Source organism: Melanostigma gelatinosum (genome assembly GCF_949748355.1).
Source record: "Melanostigma gelatinosum genome assembly, chromosome: 2".
Lineage (NCBI taxonomy): Eukaryota > Metazoa > Chordata > Actinopteri > Perciformes > Zoarcidae > Melanostigma > Melanostigma gelatinosum.
In genome coordinates this window covers 13,287,361-13,309,271 of record NC_136635.1, presented here as the reverse complement: position 1 = coordinate 13,309,271, position 21,911 = coordinate 13,287,361, and the positions used below count along the sequence as shown (strand labels likewise).

Below are 21,911 nucleotides of genomic sequence, written 5' to 3'. Positions count from 1 at the left end.
ACGCACTACCTGAGAAGTCGCGCTCTGGGTAAATATCTTTAAATGCGCATGCGTTGTACGTTCATGTACTTGCGACTGATAGAACTGTTTATTTCATGGGTTCATTCCTTTCTTCTCTTAAAGTGAAGCAGTGATATTGTGTTAAAATAGTACCTCAGGTTTGCTGTGATATAAGTGAGAAATATGCACAATGTAAGGATCACATGAAAGGAAATCAGAAAGGCATTCAATGCAACTAGATGCAATGCCAAGTTGATAATGAATCATTGCTTTTGGTATTATTTATTGAGTATATACCTCAGGAACTTCTGTCATCAGAAATAACATGAAAAACTAAAACGTAACAATATCAAAGTTACTCAGGATACAGTTGGCCTCACTCACTACCATCATCAGTGATGTATTAATTCAGTAAAGAAGAGGAATCTAATTATTTTATTCTCTTGCACATACACATTCTAATGGCATTACCTCGTGTTCCTGTGTAGAACAAATGATGCTCCAGTGGGAGTATAACATTTTTTAACCATAAATGAAAACTGCCTCTAAATCTATCAGTGGATGTACTTTTAAATGATTATATATTGCATAAACATCCTGTTTCAACCACAAGGATGCTTTCCTTACTGTATAGTCGCTGTCTCAAGATCAATCGAGTTTCTTTACAGGTTCATACCAATTGTTAGTGACAAAATGGTGAATTGTGGTAAATTAAATTAGTTTGATTATTTCATGCCCTCACATTGATAATGTAACTACATGGCACCCTCTGATGTATGTCAGCTTCTACTGTCATCATTCTAATCACATGGCAAAGTTACACATCTGAGTGATAAGACTAACTTTAGATTCTTCTGAACCCATCCTGCAGACTTGCAGAGTGAGAGACAACACATATTTTTTTATGACCAGTCTTTGCCGACTACATACACTTAAAACTTGCTTGTTGCAGCCATGAATTATTACAGTGTGAGGTGGGGAGTGAGAGCTTCTTCCTGGATCAGACTTTGATGTATTTGATGCAAGGACATCAGGACAATGAGACAGGACCAGAGTGAGCAGTAGAGGAAGGATGAAGCAGTGCAACACAGAAACAAAAACAACTTAGTTGTTTGCAAAATATATTTAACTAAAATTCACATTTTTACATCAACATGTGTTTGCAATAGTCCCAAAGCCTTCATAGAATATCTAAACGGTAACGCGACCGTCATATTGTGAAAGAATCAGGAGGCTTGCTGTCCACTGGAAAACAAGACAAGTTATTCTCTTTCCTGCTGAAGCTCCTCCCATTTCTCCAGCAGCTCTGTCTTTTCCTTCTGCACCTCTTCTCTCTGTCTACTCAAGTCTTTGGCTTCCTCCAGCTGTGCTGTCCTCAGTGACTCAATCTGCTCCCTCTCTGCAGCCGCCTCTCTGGCATTCACCGCACGCAGCCTCTCCAGCAGCTCCCTCTGGTGCTCCAGAGCCCGGGCCTCCTCTCTCTGCGCTCTCCTCAGAGCCTCTATCAGCTCCCGCTCTCTCCTGAACACGCGCTTTTCTCCCTCAGCCGCTTTAGATACTTTTAACAAGCCTGTAAGAAGAGGGAAAGAGAAGGTCACGTGTTTAGTGTTATTACAATCTTGAATACAGAAGAACCACAAAATGAAAACGTCTAATTTTTTTTTATTTTAAACGTGTAGAAGATTCATCCACTCAATTTACATACGGGGATTATGGTTACTGAGATTCCAAATTGCTTTCTTAAAATGACTGAGAAAATGACAACACAGGAACTTAAATAATGTGCTGGACGATGCTTTACCTTCCTATTTACTTATTTTCCAGTTGGACTATAAAGGAAATTTACAGAGAGAACTATATAACCATATCCAACTGTATGTTAAAATTCTGGCCATAATGATAAAAACCTGGCCGATGTTTCAAACTAAATTCTCACAAGATAAAACCAGGGCTGGGTATCTAACTCACCTCGATACCTTCTGGTACCAAATAAAATGTATTTATGCTGTCAAGTACTGAAAGCCGGCCTCAAATATGTGGTTCACAATCGTGTCTTTATTATTCTTTGACCAGACAGTGTAGAGTATTTTAGATTGTATTTCATCTAAGTTGGTGTTTCGACAACATTTAACATTTGTCTTCTAATAAATGCAGAGGTTCTTGTAAAAACAACACATTTATACATGTCACTTATTCCACAATGTGTCTTTGAAAAAGCCAGAATGAATTATACACACAAACAACAGTGAGCTATAATACATTACCAGAAAACTGTCTCTGCTTCTCTGTCGCCCCAACGTTCTCTGGTGGCATCAATGCGTCACCATTAGCATCTGAGCTCTGTGATGAGTGGGTTGATGGTGGTGGGTGCTGCCCGTCTGCTAGTAGCTGAGAAAACACCTCCGGGTGTCTCTTTGACATGTGCCGGTGCAGGTTGCTGGTGCTGCCGCCTTTAAAGTACTGTAACTTCTTCATGCAAATGCGGCAGCGAGCAGCAGCCAAACTGTCCAGTTGCTCGTAGTGCCTCCAAATCAAGCTGCGTTTACTCCGGCTACGTTTCACAGGGTGGTCTTCACTCGCCTCTTCATGCCGTATTTGTTCTGCTGGACCTCCTTGTGCACCGCCCGGGATGCCGTTCATGGTCGGATTAAGGGTGTCAAAGTCTCCATCCTCCAGAACCACCTCCACTAAATAAGAGGAAAACAAAATGATGATTAGGTCTGCAAGTAACAGCTCATTGCTGATTAATATGTTGATATAATTCTTAAACATAACTAAAATTGTTCAGTGTCATCAAAATTCTGCAGATATTGTAATGTAGTTTAGATTGTATTCTATCGAGGCTTGTTTGTCACCATTAGCATCTGAGCTCTGTGATGAGTGGGGTGGTGGTGGTGGTGGGTGCTGCCGTTCTGCTGCTAGCTGAGAAAACACCTCCGGGTGTCTCTTTGACATGTGCCGGTGCAGGTTGCTGGTGCTGCCGCCTTCAAAGGCCTGTAACTTCATGCAAATGCAGCAACGAGCAGCAGCCAAACTGTGCAGTTCCTCGTAGTGCCTCCAAATCAAGCTGCGTTTATTCCGTCTACGTTTCACGGGGCGATTGTCACTCGCCTCTTCATGTGTTATGTCTTCTACTGGATGTCCTTGCGCACCTTCTGGGATGCCATCTACAGCGGAGTTAAAACCAGCTTCAATCACCATGGTAATGGTGTCAGCGTCTCCGTCCTCCAGAGCCACTTCCACTAAATGAGAGGAAAACAAAAAGGTATAATTAGGGCTGCAACTATTGGCTAATTATTGATTAATAAGTTGATGTAAAATGTCATAAAATTGGAAAAGCAACAGCCTCACACCTGAGAAGCATCTAGTATCTGCCATTTTTGCTTGGTACATTTTTTGACTTGAACAATTAATTTAAAAGCTAAATTGTTGAGTTCATTAATTTTCAATTACATATTACATTTATTTCAGCACTATTATACTGCTTTTCCTGGCTTATCATTTCAGATGTGACAGAAAAAGACGACAATCAGGGTAAAAAGCTGTCCTCTCGTCATTAATAATGCAATGATGATGTAATGTAATATGCTGTAATAGAGTGCTACACAACCACATTGAGATTATCAGCCACAACATCAGAAAATACAACTGTAATACAGCATCTCTGCGACAGCTTTGCCTCATCTTTTTTTCCAGATGTATAAATTAGGCTTCAAACCTTCTTGGCTAGGTATAAGAATATCATATCTGGGGTTAAAATAAGCAAACTTCTCTCGAGTACACTAGCGCGGACGTCGCAGGAGATTGATTGGACATCAGAGCCGGGAGGCGGGACTTTTACATCACATCCGTTACTTAAACAGCAACAGTCGCTCCTCTTCCTCATCCAACTTCTCAATTATATATATTTTTCCTGCTATGGAGCTGCCAAACGTAATGGGAACCAGTAAATCAAGCGTCTCAAATAAATCAAAGACTACCTGACAAAGGATTTCAAACCGTGGGGCTAAATAATAAATAATTTGATACCACATTGCGACACGCGTTCAGCCGCAAGCATATGTGCAATAAAGGTAGACATACCGAAGGAGAACGGTTTACTGTCCGTCTCCATGTCTTCGTGGCCGTTGGTAGAAGTTGTTTCCGGTATCCGCTTCGTCAACGGTTTTAAAAAAGCCCCAAATGACGCTTCTTTTTCGGTCGGTATCGACCGCTCTCCCCGGTCCATCATCCGCAGCATCAACCACAGTGGTCCAGATTAGAACTACTAGCTCATATCAGCATCGTATCGGTGAAAACGAGAGACAATGTAATCTCCATTGCTCAATAGTTGCAAAAATAATCAGACAACAGTAAGAATCAGTGGTGTTAGCTTGGAGTTTATTCGGTTTATTCCTTGCTAAACTTTGACCCACAATGCATTGCTGCCGCCAGACGTCATCTCCGAGGTGGGGCAGAACTCGTAAACATTTACGAACAACTTCCGCACTTTTCCCTACATCCATGCCCATTTCCAATATGAGATGATTTGTAATGAAAATAAAAAAAATGAAATTTTATATCGAAGCGTAAGTTACATTGTCTGTTGCACATTTGTTAAAAAAATGGATTTCTAATGGATGAATTTGATTATAAATATGGAACCATATGTACCACAGTATTGTAGTGTAATTCAGGTAATTCCTGCTCATGTATTGTGACATGTGTGTGTGTAACTATAACCTAAAACCAGTAACGTGGCACGTGTAACGTTTCACTTGTCCCATTGGAATAAAAACGTGTACAGCTGATATTAAAAAATGTACTTAACAGCTATTAGAATATATATTTTGAATGTAATATATGCAGCAATCAGATCCTGTAATCCCCACATGACTGCAGCATAATGCTCCCATGGAGAAACGATGGAAATGAGGGACGAGGCATAATGTAACATATTTAAATACGCAGTAAATATGTTTGAAAGCGATTATTGGTAAAGATAAGCATGCTGCTAGCTCAGTCTAGAACACTGACACAACTCACCTGAGCCAAAATGTTAGATTATGTTAAAAACAACTATGTTCTATGGTTTCAATACACAAAGACTTGGCAGGTAGAGGCCATATTTGTCTTTACAAAATTAATAAACTGAAGTTTGAACAACAACACTAAATAATTACAACTGTATTTATTTAAGTAAATATCTGGTAGATGAACAGTACAGTTTCCCAACTTAGATGCAACACATTGTGCTCAAAAAGCCATATTATCAATTAAAACAACACTAACTCTAAACAAGATAAATATTACAACCGAAATTCACAGGCTGAAAACACACACACTGAACAGAATAAAGGATGGGAAACATATTCCACACCAAGACATAAATAAATACAAAAAGTCTTCCTTATACACTTAGACAGGGTAAATTCATTTTTGCAGTAAGCCGGCCACTGCATATTAAATATGTGTAATTTTATCAGTTATCAGTGCAAACAACAAAACAAGAGCAACAAGAAGGTGAAAACTTAGTTGGAATGCATTTTAATAGTGGTGGGTTAAGGAAACATCCTGCAGACAAATGTGATGTGACACTGAATGTAAACTTGATTCATTGTTTTTGTAAAGCACTGTTGTAAAGCACTGTTGGGATAGCGTGAGGTAAGCGTGTAAAGTATATGCATCCTAAGAAGGGAACAGACTAATCAAATCAAAGTAACACCCTGTTTCTGTCTTCACCTCCTGACTCAGCAGTAGGAGCACTGAGGCCCAATATTACTCAGGATATTCAGCTGAGATGCAGTGAGTGACAACAACGTAAACTGTTTCACACTTCCTTCTATTGGTCTGAGCCAATTAGTCCAGTGGTTCTACTCAACGAAAAGATCAGTAAGGTTTCAGGATGAATGGTTTATGGGGGGGATCGAGTCTCCTGTAATAACTTTAAATGCATAGATCGCATTAAACTATAAAAGCATAAAATTACTTTAATGGATAGCACATGTAAACAAACCTTTTAAGATAAATTTAGTTGGCAAATACTCTCAGGGTTTGCATCTAAAACTTTCGACAATTTAACAATAAAAGGTCACTAATCTGTCATTTCTAGAACAAGCCTGTTTCTGTTTAATGCGATATTCCACCTTAAAATCTATAATCCGAGCATCAAATGCTCATCCTGTAAACGTCATGTGTAAACTTGACAGGTGGCTTTAAAAAGATGCTTGTTTCCTTCTTCACAGTCAGTTTCAATGGTTAAATAATTTAACATTGGGGGGTTTTCACACAGTGGAAAACAGGTACCAAACATTCCTATAAATCCCTTTCACTGAGGCATAATCCACTTCATCTTTGTCCTTCTATATGTTCCATTTAATCCAGCCAACGTTGTATATTATAAAAACACTACGTCACCCTCATTACAGTAGTGTATATATATATATATATATCTGGAAGTAGTACATTTTGATGAAATGATGATTGAACATATGGTAGAAGTTTAGATGGTTTAGATCCTTTTTCCACGATGAAAACAAGTCATTACTGTAGTACTGCAGCAGTCAACACTTCCAGCTCACTGATAGCTGTTCTGTCTGTGAAGAAGGAAATATCTTTCCAGCCAAAATAAAGACTTAAGATTAGGTATCACTTTAAGAATTGGGTATTTTGAGGGGCAATGCTACAAACTAGACTTTTTATTGTTCAGTTTTCTACATAGCTTATTTTACTCAATCCCTGGTATCTTATGTATGCCGTGTTATGTCATAACATAAACACCTACAAGCCCCTCTTGCAATCTTTGACTGGATGCTTATTATCAACCATTACAAACATTAAAAAAATAAAACAAAACTCTGCACAGCTCCATTATTCTGAAGTTTAAAGAGGCTGAGCTCCAATGTAACATCATTTGAATTCTGTTTTGTTAGTCAAATCATCCTCATGCTCCGATATTCACATTCATTTCAGAGGTAAACACTTCCGTTCAGAATAAGGTGCTATTCATGTTCAATCTAAATGTTACGTACAACAGAAATTCTAATGTTTTCTTGGTTGCACACTCACAGTTGCCTTTCACTGAGCCACATTACTAAACATTACTAAATGAATGGCTTGGCTCAACAATTGGTCATGGCCCAAAATTGGGCAGTTAGAGGAAAGTATAAGCCTGTGCACCAACTTAACAACTTTGTTTTGATTGTACCGATGCCCATTCGACCATTTATTGGTGTAATTGTAAACTATGGCAACCACTTTTTACTACTGATGGTCTGATGACTTTATAAAATATGAATAAAAACCTTTTAAAGAGGAAATATTCAAACATGTTGTGGCTACCTCAGGAAGAGCTGTGCTCTTGTTTAATTACAAATATGAAGTATAAGCATATTAGATCTATCTCTGATTATCAGTAAAACACAACCTGCATGTTTCTTAAAATACAGAAATGTATCCAGATATGATCATTAAAGTGAGGAACAGGGTCAGACATCCATTGAAAGGTTGTTTTTTGACTCCCATGGAAGTCAGCTCATGGCCAATATTTGACATAGGCGTGGTGCCTTTCTGACAAGTCACATTTATCAACCTCATTTAGCAGGAAATATGCAGTCATGACTCCATGACTTCAAGATTCAGTGAGAATAACAACTGTGTCGAAGTGTTTGGCACGGCAAAGGTAATAAACGTGTGAACGGAAACAGGTAGCTATTTAAATAGTTGTTTTTTGTTGGGAATCAGAATAATGGAGGTGTGGCAACAAACTTAGTGTACAAACAAACCATAACTGCGAGGGTACAAACATCCACTACACAGTCATGTTTTCTAAATTAAAGTATTCTGCTCATTATGTGACAGAATGTAAAAATTCAAAAAGTAGTCATGGGTAATTAAAGGAAAAACATTCAGAGCCCAGTTTTGTCAGACATGTATAAGTTGCACTGGGTGTATAAATACTCAATAATATAATATTTAGTTCTTATTTCTCTGCAGAGCCTCACACAGGTTGTGATTGGGATCTGGCTCCTGACTCATGATCTCAACGCACTCCCACTCTCCACTACAGCTGGACCGCTTCACCGCCTCCACCACCGTCTGCACGTAGAGACCGTCCTCGAACGTTGGTGCCGTGGCCACCGGTCCTCGTGCCCACGACCTGCGCTCCTCGTGAGCCTGAAAAGACTGTCTCAGTGCCTGAACCATGGAGCTCAGCCCCCGCAGGTGGGGCAGGGGCATCTCTTTCACCTCTGGTCCCACCCACCCACTGTCGCCGAGCAACAGTTCCTCACCTTTACTCCCGTTGCGTTGACCGTACAGCTCCGCCCCCCTGGCAACCAGCCTCCCGGTGGATCCGACTACCATGACCTCGTGCACAAATGACCCCGGCATGTTGAAGTTTAGCGTCACGGTGCAACACACACCACCAGAGCTGGACCCGGCCCCACCCATCAACATTTGGAAGAAGCAGAAATCATCGCTGGTGACGCGGCGGATGCCTCGGATCAAACCGTTTTGTTGGACAAAGGTCCGCAGAAGGCCGTGGACACGATGGGCTCGAGCACCGGTTAAGTAACTTAAAAGGTCGATGATGGACGAGCCAATGGTGTGTAGGCCGCCTCCTCCCATCAGCTCCTCACACGTCCAGCCGTAGGACTGGTCCAGGAGGCTGGGGCCATAGACTCGGACATCACACACCTGCATTTCTCCAACGTATCCCTCCACCAGCAGCTGGCGCATCGCCACAAAAGATGGCAGGAAGCGCAGGGTATTACCCATAATGCTGAGCAGCTGTGGGTAGTATCTGGCTGCAGTCACCATCTTGAATGAATCCACAGCAGTTGCAGCTTTCTCACACACAACATTCTTACCAATACCTGCCAAGAGAGAGGGAAAGGACGGGGTTATCATTATTCAGATAGCACTGAATTCAATAGAGTGTTACAGTAAAAGGTCCTAAAGGTCTAAAAAAGAAAGGCGTTTGTAGGCAAGCAAAATCCAGTTTGTAAATCTCAAGTTGGAAGCTTAGTGGTAGTGAAGTTGTGCGACCGTGGTGTAGTTTGTTTATATCCTAATGTCTTTTTACTTCTTGCAATCGCATTTATGCTTTAAAAATGGTGTTAATTTGTAAAGATTATCTTGCCAAACAAAACGTGCAAGTATCATAAACATTTGCAATTTAGGTTTCACATTCAGTAAGTTCCGACCTCCATTTATATCAATCAGGGCAGAGAAAGTTATACAAACAGATCTCAATATAATTCAACTGCATCACAAACCAACTTGCAACCTCCACAATAAAGCCATCAAGTTGATTCAATGCCTCGATTAATATAGTTTCAGTAAAAACGGTAGGATTCTTTTGCCAAACTGTCGTATTAGACTGTATGTGTTGTAGCTGGGTGTACCTGTATTAAAATGGCACCTGAGTGTATATCAACTATGATTTGAAGATATAGCGCAGACTTAGTGTCTCAGTGCTCTGTGATAGCACAGAAGGTGTGTATAGCTTTCATATACGAGTTCCCTTTGTAAGTATTGCCGTGGACAAGTCCTTTGGCGGGGACACACTCAGGAAGTTGCAACTAAAACAGGAAGCTGAGGTCAACACTCAGGAATTCCATCAGATACAGTAAGTTAACTTTATAGATCAACTCTCCTCTGATAAGATGTGTTATGTTTGCTTCAATGTGCTGCTAGCAAATGTGAAATGTGAGGGCTTTCATTTCACGTTTCTGTCGGTAAGATTTGTTCTATTTGTTTCCCCCTCAAATTGCTACATTCCCTGAGATTACGGGTGTAATCACCATTAATCACTTCTCAAGGATGAACCCAGAGAGATGTGTTACATTTTCAGTAGATGCATCCTTTGGAGAGTACTGTCATTGCAGTCAAAACGTTAATATCTTTTGCAGATCTAACCTGCCACGCCACAACTGGGTGTGATCACAGCTGGGCATGTAACTGGTAATATAGGAAACAGTGGAAACTGGAATGTAAGACTTGGCCCTTTGGAATAAAACTGATCTTATCTGAGTGTCATCATGAACACAAAAATTCTGAATTCTTACATGGAAATGAATTCATTTCAATCCAGTAGGTTTTTATGAATTATGATAGAGTGAATGTATGTAGGCTTAGCACAAATGTTTAGGGTAAAAGTTATACACTTTAAATTTGCCCAAGAGTTTTGGACAGGACAGCATGACAAAGGTAAAAAAGAAATCTAAATTTTAGTCAAAGTGAATGTGTGTTTATGACCTCTTACCCAGTGCTTTGACAGCGATCTGTCTCGTCATTGAGGGCGGTATAGAGATGCAAACGAGGTCGACATCTTGGTGCAGCAGGACGTCATCAGATCGGCTGGTGTGAAAGGGGATGCCGAGCTCCTTTGCCAAGCAGCACGCTTCCTCTTCGCTTCGCCCCCAGAGTGCATGAACCTCAAAGCCTTCAGCTTTCAACAACGGGACGAGCACTCGGGCTGTGCTGCCCGTGCCAAACACACCGACTCCTGGCAACATGGCAGCGCCACTCACTGCGACCTTACGTGTTAACCATGGCGAGCCTCACCGATATCCCAAGAGCCTAAAAGTCCAGGAGAGCTTACTGTACCTGTAAAAAATACAAGAAGAGACCAATGATACTATGTGACATTGAAAAAAAGAAAGTGTGTCACACTTTTTTGTTGTAATGTTATGTTTTTTCCACACAATAATGCAGTTAAACTTAAGGTGAGCAATAATGAACATGCATGTAAATACATTCAATGTTCATTCAGCTGAAGCAGTTAAATAAGTTGAGAAAATCACTTTACTGTAATGCAGGATTCAAGACCAGACCGTAAGACATTTAATCTATATCAAAATGTGACGATAAACCAAACCACAGACAATAACGTGTCTCACAGCACGACATCTATCCTATCTCTAGTGACTGTATCAACAAACAGGACCAACACATCCGATGGAGGTCTAGACCAGTATTTATTATCAGTAATCTCTCTACTTACACTGTGTCCTGCTCCATAGTTAGCATGCCATTCCTCAGATGTGCCACACCCACCGAAAGTCAACGTCACCTAGAGCTCTACCTCAAATGCAGTGTATGTCTGTGACTTTTCCCTTAGACAGGCCCTCTGTTACGGACCTTCAACTGTTGTGGATCTCATTCCTCCATATTAATTGCTGTTAAAGGACTTGTGTGGTGGGGCACCTGCCCACAGTATGACCCACTTTAGAGTAGGCGGGTGGGGGTAGTAGCTGACAGTACCTGTAGCCATGAAATATAAGATCTCGCTTTTTACACATTGCATCACCTCAGGGCGCAAACAGCGTGGTCAAACAAACATACATTAAACCAGACTTGACTCTGATACACGGACACCACTGAGAGTAACCTAGCCGCGCTGTGCTGCTGTCGGATGGTCAGATAACAAAGCCACACAGAAATCATTGCTACAGGGATCAATACTCAGTTGGGTATTCGCCATATTTGTTACGATACCACAAACTAGCGGAAAGTGTCCACAAATGTGACTAATATAGGCGAATAATGCTCCGAGTAGCTATGGTTCACACACTAGTTAAGCTAGTTAGACTACTGATAACACTAGCTAGCACGTTCAGCTAGCCGGGCCAACAGCTCCCGATACATGAAGATACTTTACAGAGTTAATATCTAAAGTAAATCCATCTGACGGTATTCAGACTTGGTATATAAAACCCGCCATAGTGAAATGTAACGTTAGCTACCTACTGTGTTTACCAGGACACCATCAACAGCCGTTGAAGCTGTTCAGTCGCGCGCTGCCCAGTTGCTAATGGTAACTTCAGTAGCAACGGCAGGACTGTGTGGAGGGACAGGGACATTACAAGAGAGGAGATGGGTCACGAGTGGAGAATAAAGTAAAGGGTACGCAGACACCACTAGCTGGACTCGGTGTATGGCTTTAATGTAACAAACCCACATTAAGTTGTTCCCTGTGAAACACGTTATTTATTTATATCAAATGTAAATAACTAAAACAAGAAAGATGAATTTAGGTAACTAGTATGTTCCCGTTGAGCAAGTGCACTCTTTGGTCGGACACCATGTTTTCCCATGATTCAGTACGGTAGCCTCCTTTGAAAACGGACTTCATATTTGCTTTTAGTTTTAGTTTGGGGCATTTCTACAAATAACATTTTCAACAATATGAAGTTACTTAAAGATACACTTAAACATGCCTGTTATGGTTTCTGTGGAATGAACTGTATGGTTCGTTGCAGACTGACAAATCTGACAAATCTAGCAGGTGGCTACAGATCTGTAAAACGTGTAGCCCTATTAGATATATATGGTTTCAGCTGAAAGAATAAGAATACATCCAAGTAAAACATTAACGTGAATACACGTGTTATTATAGTCAGATCTATCGCGTTATAGATGAAGCAGTGATATTATAAATCGGTTAATTTACAGAATGACACAGTTAGTGATTTCTTGCCAGCTGTCCTTCCTGCATTTGTCAGTTTATACTGCGTTACTTTCAGCCTGAATTATGTTCATGTTCTTGATGTTGGTCTCAGAGTGCACCAGACCAGTGGCGGCTGGCCAATAGAGGACAATTGGGCCTGGCCCCACCTTGAGCCACACAAAAAATTTTTTTTTTTATAATAATCAGAAATTATACAAATTGTCAATATTTGTGTTTTTGAACTATGGAATGTACCCAGTAATATGTGTAAAATATGATATCTGCGCAAAATATATGCTTTTCCTGCTCGTCCTCTCTGCCTGTGTGCTCCTCTGCTCCTGCTCTCCGCCTGTGTGCAAGGCACTCTCAGAACCTGCAGCTAGGGGAGCAAAATCGGTTTTGCCCAAAAGAGGCGGGTCTATGAAGCAGCTTAGCCAATTGCTGATTCTGCAGCCAAAGAGCTGATATTAGATCAGCCTGACCTCACAATCAGACAGCAGACAAGCGGGAAAGGGAAGCAGTACATGCAAAGCTTCTCTACTGTACACCAGACAGGTTTGGCTAGCAAGATGACGTCATGCTAATAATTTATTTAGCTTTTTAAAACAACGGAGACGGATCCAGAATGGACAGTTCAGGGAGTGAGGGATGAGGAGGTAAGGAAACATGAGAACACCAGGACACACATGGAGAACTCTGTCAAGCTACATATTAGGCAAAGTGAACATCTTTTCTTCTACATAGCTGTCTACATAGCTTAACTTGGTCATGGAGGCATCAACATGTAATTGAGATGGTAAATTAACAGTAAAACTCATCATAGCTTAATTTAACACCAGTATTCATAATTACACTTCATGTTTACTTCTCCTGATCTTTACCTCCTATAACAAGGTCCATAGGGGCATCTCAATAAATACACATGTTCTATTTCATTATATTATATTACATCAGTGTTATTTACTGCTTTTTTTCGTGTTGGAATAAATGTTAAATATTTAACTGCAAAGTAGTAATGTGTGTTTGATACTTACATTTTTTTTTGCATTAAATCATACTGGGATGTTTGCTGAAATTGCTAGGATGGCCCTACTTAAAGAATTTTCCACCAGCCGCCACTGCCACAGACACTAATCCACGTAGTGCACCTGCGCCTGGAGCTCCTTGGAGATGTACCCGAGAAGGGTACATCTCTTGCTCAAGCTGCTGCTTCAGGGTGGCGTTGCCCATCACGAGAGCAGTTAGCTGAGCCAAATCTGTCCATTGAATGTCTCCCAGCACGGCCAGAAGACTACCATAAAGCTTCTGCTGCTGCTGAGGACTGAGCTCTATTATGATCTGAGGCAGCGGTTTGAACTGTCCACTGATGGACTTAATTAACAAAACAAAGCCATCATCTTACCCTCTGGATATAATACCAACCTCTCTGTTGAAGAAAGTTCTGCTAATTATTGGCCCTGCAGTAACATCCATGATCAATTCCTCATTGTCTACAGGAATTGTCCCTTCCTATTTTAAACATGCCACTATCCAGCCCATATTAAAGAAACCAAACTTAGATCCAGCTTTGCCCATGAACTAAAGGCCCATATCAAAACTGCCTTTCCTGTCCAAAATTTTAGAGAAAGTGGTGGCCAAACAACTTACTGCTGCACTGGAGAGGCACAACATGTACGATAAGTTCCAGTCTGGGTTTCGCAGACAACACTCTACTGAAACTGCTCTCCTGAGGGTTTCAAATGACATTCTCATGTCTTCTGATGCAGGTGACTGCTCTGTGTTAGTTCTTCTGGACCTCAGTTCTGCATTTGACACTGTTGACCATAACATCCTGATTAAGAGGCTACGTGATTGGGTTGGCATATCTGGCATAGCGTTAGACTGGTTCACGTCTTACCTCAATGACAGAAGTTTCAATGTCTCTGTGGGTGACTTTGTGTCTGTTACGTCTCCACTGTTATTTTCCCTTCATCTTTTACCTTTGGGACCGATGATAAAAAGTTATAATGTGTCCTATCATTTATATGCAGATGATATCCAACTCCATCTGTCATTCAAACCCAGCGAGGCATTCACATTAACTAGGCTCCTGGACTGTGTCAATGCCATCAGAGACTGGACGGCAGAAAACTGCTTACAACTCAATGACACTAAGACGGAGGTCCTAGTTATTGCTCCAGATGAGTTTGTCAACCTGCGCAATCTAGGGATTTTCTTTGATCGATCCATGTCGTTTGACCCTCATGTTAAGCAGCTGTCCAGATCATGTTTCTTCCATCGAAGAAATATCAGTAAACTAAGATCTGTAGTATCCACACCTGATTTAGAGATGATCATACGCACATTTATCTCTTCACGCATTGACAACTGTAACTCACTTTTCATATCACTCAGTGTATCTGCTCTTAACCGTCTGCAGGTCATCCAAAACGCTGCCGCCAGATTACTCACCAGGATAAATCTCACATCACCCCCGTACTCCGATCTCTCCACTGATGTTTTGTCTGACTTTCTGTCCGTCTGTCTCTCTGACTTTCTGCTCTGACTCTGTCTGTCTCTTTGACTTTCTGTCTGACTCTTTATTCATACCATAAGGGAGAGATTGATAGTTGATAAAGGGTTGCATATGACTCCCTATTAAGTCCCGGGATAAACCTCTATGAGCCTCTGGTGGTGGATCGGATTAAGAGGACTTTTGTAACGGTTTAACAAACGGCCCAATGATTACAATCTCTCTTTGACTTTCTGCTTGACTCTGGTTGACTCTGTCTTTCTGTCTGTCTGTCTGTCTGTTTGTCAAATTTCATCAAAGGACGTATCGGGTTCGACTGTAATCTGCCCCTCAAACTACAGATGTGTCTGCTAATGTGCAGAGAAGTGTTTGACATGTGGATCAGTAGATTATATCCAGATGTGTCTGACAGGTGCAGTAATGGTTGTATGGGGATGATAGGAATGAAGACAATATCCATAGTACATCTTGAGATTTTGGGCTTTTTGTGGTTGCCTCCACAAATTCAATCCCAAAGGAGGAATCTACAAGGCATGATGGTGGATGATAAAGGTTACTACCACATGCAGACATGCATGGTTTTAATGTTCTGTTTCAGACAGAAAAATTGGCAAAGCAGTGGAAGGAAACGTATTCAAAATTGGGTGGAATTTTAATTAAACAAGAGCTTGTATTTCCTTCCAGAATGAACAGTCTGTCACATGCATGGTTTATGGGATTTTACCCTGCATGGATGCATGATATAATACTATACGATACAACTTTTAGGCCTAACATTTGTTGTAAACTGCTTTGCGTTGCAGTACACATGCATGGTGGAGGAAACTCTTTAAAAAATGGGTTACATTCAATCTTTGATTGATATTGATATTGAACACTTCTAATTTGGGTTTATGTGTGTTCAGTATGAGGATGTGGATATTTACCAGCTTCATTAACATTCTGGAAAGCCCCAATGGTCCACCTTCACAGGTGCTTTTACTTATAGCCTAATTCCAGGATTTAGGCTATTAGTCCATAGAGTTTGGTTACATCAAGTAATTTCCAGGGGATTTAAAAAAAAAAAAATGTTAGTTACATTTTTCAGTTAAACTGACCCATTGAGACCAATGTCTCATTTCCAATGGTGCCCTGGTTACATGCTTACATTCAATAATTGTATTATCATAAAACAATAAAAGAAATAAGAAAATAAAATGTCAACCATAGTCATATCATGCAATGTTTTAAAATCACTACAAAAACACAAATCATCAATAACCAAATGTAACATATCAACAATTACATATTCAAACTAAAATACATGATGGTATCACTATTTAAAGCATTCACAGACCTTGACATTACATTTATTCAAACATATTATTGAATTTGTACCAAAATAAACTGGCATTCTACTTGATGGTGTTTTGAAACGTATGAGGCTCCACACTAAACATATGGGAGCAAAAGCTGCGTTAGCGGCCAGGGACGATACAATGATGCGGTCTAAAGTGATCACCAGAAATTAAATGAAGTGCTGAGTAAACGGTGTCAAACCGTTTGAAGATGACATAGCAGCGTTTAAAGAGTCACCATTGTCATGTAACGTCACTGGCATGTAAGTAACTAACAGCTTTCTATTTCACTGCAAGGGGACTTAACTGAAGTGTAGCTACAGTACACTCTAAAAACTCAAAAAAATGGTGACTTAAAAAAATGATGGCAACAAAGTGACACGTAATATAATTCATTAGATTTTAAGTACTACAACTACAATAAGTATTGAAAAAATAAATTAAAGAAAAACATTATGTAAATAATAATAAAAGCAACAGTTAAAATGTGTTGGATTTAGTAACAGCACGCCAAATGATGAGTTATTGAGACCTGAAATATTTACATTTACTGAATATTTGGGTGAAATTGATTTACAATTTACTGAATATCTGGGTGAGTAAACTTAACTTGGGCCAACAGATCACCATGCATATACAGTGTACTCAAACATTTACCTGACGAACGCAATAATAAGCCGGTGTAATTTAAAACACCTGTGTGGTGCAGAGCCGCAAATAAACCAGTTGTATTATATGCACAGAAAATGGTATCTGTGCAAATGTAAGCCGACACTGATTAAAACATGATTATTGAGAAAAATATATACTGTTCTTCAACATATCATCATAGTTTCCTGTGTGCTTGTGTTTTAATAAATACATTAACTGAATAAAATACATCTGGACATGGAATCAATACTTCTCAGCAGAGTGCAGAATGTTGTACCACCTGCTGACCAGCAGGGGGCGGTAGTCGACAACGGACCTGGACAGGACGCGCAAGGCATTATGGGACTTCTAGTTCTCAGTAGAGGACGGTTGGCTTGATAACACCGCGAAGAACAAACCGAGACATTTACCACCGAAAATAAAATATCAGCCTCAAATTCAGCATAAGTAAGAGCTCCGCATGCGTCGAGTCCGGATAAATGAAGGTGGATTCAATCGTCGTACGAAGAAAAGCGGCTTACTTTTGGTGAAAAATAAACAGGAAGTTGTTAGCGTTGTGGGACGTGTAGTTCCGCTTGCAGGCCACTGAGCTTGATAACAACGCATAGAATAAAGAAACAACAATAAAATAAGCTAAACTTCATTTGAAGACCGTGCTTTTGGCCTCGTTGTTGACCTAAATATGCCCGGGTTCACCTGCTGTGTTCCTGGGTGCTACAACAACTCGCACCGGGACCGGGACCTGCGCTTCTACACGTTTCCTAAAGACACCACGCTGAGGCAGCTGTGGCTGAGGAACATCTCCCGGGCCGGGGTCAGCGGCTGCTTCAGCACCTTCCAACCCACCACAGGACACCGGGTCTGCAGCGTGCATTTCGCCGGCGGGAGGAAGACCTACACCATCCGAGTGCCGTCCCTCTTCCCTCTGCGTGGGGTAAACGAGCGCAGGAGTCGGCGGGGCAGAGGCAGGAAAGTGTCCGCTGCGGTTCCTGGCCCCGCCGCCGCAGCGACCTCCGGGATTGTGCTCACCAACGCCCGCAGCACGGCCGAAGGGGCCGAGGGTAACGCTGGCGGCGAGGCGAGCGACGACAGCATCACCGTGGTGCAGATAGGCCAGAACGGGGAGTACCTGGGCACGGCGCGGCTGCCCGCCCAGTCCGAGTTCACTTGTTACAGCGTCGGCAGCGACGAGCTGACCGCCGAAGATTCATCGGTCGAAATCGCGCACCTGCCGCCCGCGCAGTACGTCAGTGTGACCAGCAGCCCGCTGGAGCACTCGTACTCTCTGACCACCGGCACCACGTCGGCCGAGCTGCTGCGGAAACTGAACGAGCAGCGGGACATCATCGCACTGATGGAGGTGAAGATGAAGGAGATGCAGGAGACCATCCGCCAGCTCCGGGTGTCCGAGGCCAAGCTGCAAGAGGAGGTGCGGGAGCGGGACCGGCTGCTGTACGGAAACTCGGCGGCTTTTAGCGTCCGGAAGAAAATCTGATGGGTGAACATCACCGGAGGCGACCCGTTACAGAGACTCAGACTAACGGAGATGACACCGAGGAGTTTTGAAGTCCGCAGATGATGACCTATTTTGTATAAAACCACGAGCGATGACAATGTATTTTCAAGTAGAGCTGGTTTTGCGTTCGTCTGTGGTGAAGACGAAGTTGGCTGGCTAGTTTATGTAGCTTAGGCTATACTAACACCACCGTGGTTAACTACTTAGGATCATGCACTGTCCAATATTGACATACAGCTAAACCAAGATAGCATTTTATTCATTCAACCAAGACTCACGTTTGTACTGACTTACAATTTAGGCAGGCTTACACACTTCTAACCGGACTGATGAGTAAAATGCTCAAAACTGCCTAGTTGCATAGAAAGTTTTTGTCTTTAAGATTTATCTTCTAATGTGTCTATTTCCTTGCTTGTGAATTTAAGTTCGGAGGCTGTTGCACCAACCGTCTCGCTGTAGATATAAAGTATGCCGAGATGAAGCATCTAGGATAGCGCCGAGACACTATTCTCGGCACACTTGCCAATGAAATGACTTTATCTGAGTTGCCTTTAAAGTTGCTTTAAGTTGTTTTCCTTTTATGTCTGTTGCTAAAGACATTTGATCAACAGAAAATGGAATTAAAGGAATTCCTTAACACTTGAAGGAGACTCAAAAGATGTACCGGTAATCTTATCGGAGTGTGTTTCTTGATGACATGCATTGAGGTTCATTTGCTCATCCTTTTTCTTGGGGTTTTAGAAAATCTTAAGAGAAGTACAAATACTTCCGATACTTTATGCAACTATAGTACATGTCTGTCTGTCCCGGAGGTTCTGTGAAACAGCGCCTGCTTGTTTCAGTGTGATTCATTGGATGTTTCTCCTCAGACGTTTAGTGGCTGCATTTCTCTGTCCCGTACGCGAGTGTTTTATACATAGTTACCGGTACATACATTTATGATTTTTGAACTCGGTCTGACGGCTATGCTCTCATTTTGAAGTAAATTTCATTTAGAAATGGTGCTGATTTCTACTGAATAATTTCTCAGTTCCTGAAATGTTTTCCTGATTTGATCCCAGTTACAACGTGATGAGTCAGAAGCTCCTGGAGTATTTTTTTTTACTGCTTTTACCTTCAAGTTGAGGGCTCGTAGCTCAACCCAAATGGGTCGCAGACAGTCATCTGTCTTGGGCTCTTGTTTGGACTCTTTCTTAGGAAAGAAGAGCAGAGTTTGAAATTTCCAGTAATTTAAGCTTTGGGAGTATTTATTTTCAGCTGTGTTGAGCATCATATTAAATCCCAAATCATAAACACTCAAATCTCAGGGTTGCTGCCCTGTTGGGTGACCTGGTGCTGAAAGCCTCACTCAACATGTAGCGACTCTGTCAGTGTTAAGAGAGTGTCCTGATAAAGATATTGCCTTATTCAGATGAATGTGATTGATGTGATGAAGTGTGCAACCCATCAACTTGTACTTGGAGTTATTTGTTGAGATACAACAAAAAGGCACTGATACTCCTGCTCATGTTTGTGTTAATATTGTAAATTAGGCTCATTATGGATTTATGCAGGGGTCACAATAGCAGATCAATGAATTCGTAAGGCTGTAAAATGTCCAATAATCAGGAAAATTGGTCATTATGAGATACCAGAGGATACAAATGTGTCCTCTGATTTCTTCCATTGGTCAACAGTTACAAAAGAAAATGACAGGTAGTTTATTGAAGCAGCAAATCCTCACATTTGAAAAACCGCATCCTGCAAGTGATCACCTTATCTAACTATGATTTCACCGCTTTAGTTTCAGTGAGTGCACCACTAAAGTGTCTGGTTGTTTTTGTTTATGTCCTTGATTTTTTTTCATAGGTTGATAGAAGACAATAACGAGTGGTAAAGTGTGTCGGATGTTGCAGCGTGACTTTCCCCCTCTAGATGGCGGTGGCATAAAAGCTTGAAGAGCAGGAGGTTTATCTCCCGTCTGTACGGCCTAATCATCTGTCTGTGTGTGTTGGCAGCTTGGATGGTCATTTGCTTCATTGTTACTCCTATTAAAGCAGTGAAATGTTGAATGTCTTCATGAGATTGATACTCAACACAAACTTAAAATCCTCCGTTTCATGTGACGCATTAACACCTGCCGTGTTAATGCGTCACATGAAACGGAGAAAGAGGGCGAGCCGGATGAATGGATAGACAGAGCGACGATCCTAATCTCATCTGGATTTTTTAAATTTTTTTTCCCCAACAGTGTTGCATAATGCCTTAATCCAGCGCTGTCGATCAAACTTACTCACGCTATCTTCCTTTTTCAATGGCTGCTGCCATTCACCAAACAGTCTTTACATTCTAACTGCAGTGTATGCAATATGTAATCCTGAAGCCCGGTGTTTTGACATCAGACTGTAGAAGCCGGACAGCCGTGGTTGCCACTGTATAAAATCTCATTTCTTCTGATTCCTTTCTATCTAAAGACTTAAGTCTTCTGATTGTCTGCTGTAGAAACCATCAGACCCACAGTCTGTCGTAGGATCATTTTTTAGTTTACAATGATCACAATACACACATTATTCTTGAACCACGTAGAACAGCACGAGCTGCCGCGTTTAAAGGGTTGTCCTATCTGTCCTGATTAATACCGTATACACTAAAGTAGAATATATATATATATATACATACACGTTACTTTAAGTATGAACATATTTTCTACACTATTTTATTCATATATATATATATATATATTTAATTAATTATATATATATATTTAATTAATTCATTAATTATTGGAATCCATTGTAACTGCTGTGAATCTCTGGCTTTTTGATGCTGTATCACTGAAACTGTCCAGATACACTTGAGGGACCTTGATGTATGAATTTTAACAATACCGGTACATCTCGCCCAAGCTATATTATTCCGGTGTTTCTGCAGATGACACCACTTTTTTGAGCAGAAAAACTGCACTGCGGTCCAAGAAATACAAATCTGGACACTCTGACACAACCTGACAAGTTTAATGATTCCGCTGAAGTAAAAATACGATATAGAAACGGGGACAATGAGATGACACCCTTTCCTGTTGTAAAGCATTATGAGGACGGATGCATCAACATGCAACAACAAAAGTCCAGAGAGATCAAATATCTCTGAAAACCTGTGGAATGACTTCAACATACAGTCGTGTTTCACAGACACCTCACATACGGTTCGATCGATCCTGAGCACATCTGTACGGTAAGGAAGTACAAAAACTGATGTTTTCAGGAAGAAGCACAGCTGGAATTGCTGCCAACGTTCCCATGGTGTATTGATTCAGGCCAGCAGCTTCAGATGCAGACAGATTATTCTGCAGTTAATGGCTGTTTTAAGCCACAGATTAACAATGGGTTACCGTTCCAACAGTGTCAGTATACAGATGTGAACAGGGACTTAAACTAATGCACAGAGTGTGAGCCATCTGGGGGGCGTAGCAGAGGATTTGGA

The 21,911-nt window shown here is 41.2% G+C and overlaps 3 protein-coding genes across 3 annotated transcripts; 1 reads left to right on the top strand and 2 right to left on the bottom strand.

Annotated features, from left to right (window-relative positions):
- Positions 1 to 1,057: 1,057 nt before the first annotated feature.
- Positions 1,058 to 4,383, bottom strand: LOC306788244 (uncharacterized protein). The gene is made up of 4 exons (XM_079283681.1): positions 4,084 to 4,383; positions 2,856 to 3,242; positions 2,265 to 2,687; positions 1,058 to 1,570 (listed from the first exon to the last, which is right to left on the bottom strand). The coding sequence occupies exons 1-4, from the start codon at positions 4,238 to 4,240 to the stop codon at positions 1,263 to 1,265; spliced, it is 1,275 nt and encodes a 424-aa protein (XP_079139807.1). The 5' UTR covers positions 4,241 to 4,383; the 3' UTR covers positions 1,058 to 1,262.
- Positions 4,384 to 5,287: 904 nt separating this feature from the next.
- Positions 5,288 to 11,770, bottom strand: gfod2 (glucose-fructose oxidoreductase domain containing 2). Its single transcript, XM_079287017.1, has 3 exons — positions 11,730 to 11,770; positions 10,247 to 10,590; positions 5,288 to 8,855 (listed from the first exon to the last, which is right to left on the bottom strand). Exons 2-3 carry the CDS (start codon positions 10,497 to 10,499, stop codon positions 7,954 to 7,956), a joined length of 1,155 nt encoding a protein of 384 aa, XP_079143143.1. The 5' UTR covers positions 10,500 to 10,590; positions 11,730 to 11,770; the 3' UTR covers positions 5,288 to 7,953.
- A 5,544-nt stretch (positions 11,771 to 17,314) lies between these two features.
- Positions 17,315 to 20,438, top strand: thap11 (THAP domain containing 11). The gene has a single exon (XM_079284206.1). It carries the CDS (start codon positions 17,616 to 17,618, stop codon positions 18,426 to 18,428), a length of 813 nt encoding a protein of 270 aa, XP_079140332.1. The 5' UTR covers positions 17,315 to 17,615; the 3' UTR covers positions 18,429 to 20,438.
- Positions 20,439 to 21,911: the final 1,473 nt, after the last annotated feature.

Bases quoted from the DNA above. Each gene is read 5' to 3' on its own strand.
- thap11 (XM_079284206.1), top strand. From the start codon at position 17,616: ATGCCCGGGTTCACCTGCTGTGTTCCTGGGTGCTACAACAACTCGCAC.
- LOC306788244 (XM_079283681.1), bottom strand. From the start codon at position 4,240: ATGCTGCGGATGATGGACCGGGGAGAGCGGTCGATACCGACCGAAAAA. The intron at 2,688-2,855 runs GTGACAAACAAG...CCTCTTATTTAG, and splicing joins ACAGAGCTCAGATGCTAATG to TGGAGGTGGTTCTGGAGGAT. The intron at 1,571-2,264 runs GTAATGTATTAT...CTCTTCTTACAG, and splicing joins GAAGCAGAGACAGTTTTCTG to GCTTGTTAAAAGTATCTAAA.
- gfod2 (XM_079287017.1), bottom strand. From the start codon at position 10,499: ATGTTGCCAGGAGTCGGTGTGTTTGGCACGGGCAGCACAGCCCGAGTG. The intron at 8,856-10,246 runs GTAAGAGGTCAT...CTCTCTTGGCAG, and splicing joins GATCGCTGTCAAAGCACTGG to GTATTGGTAAGAATGTTGTG.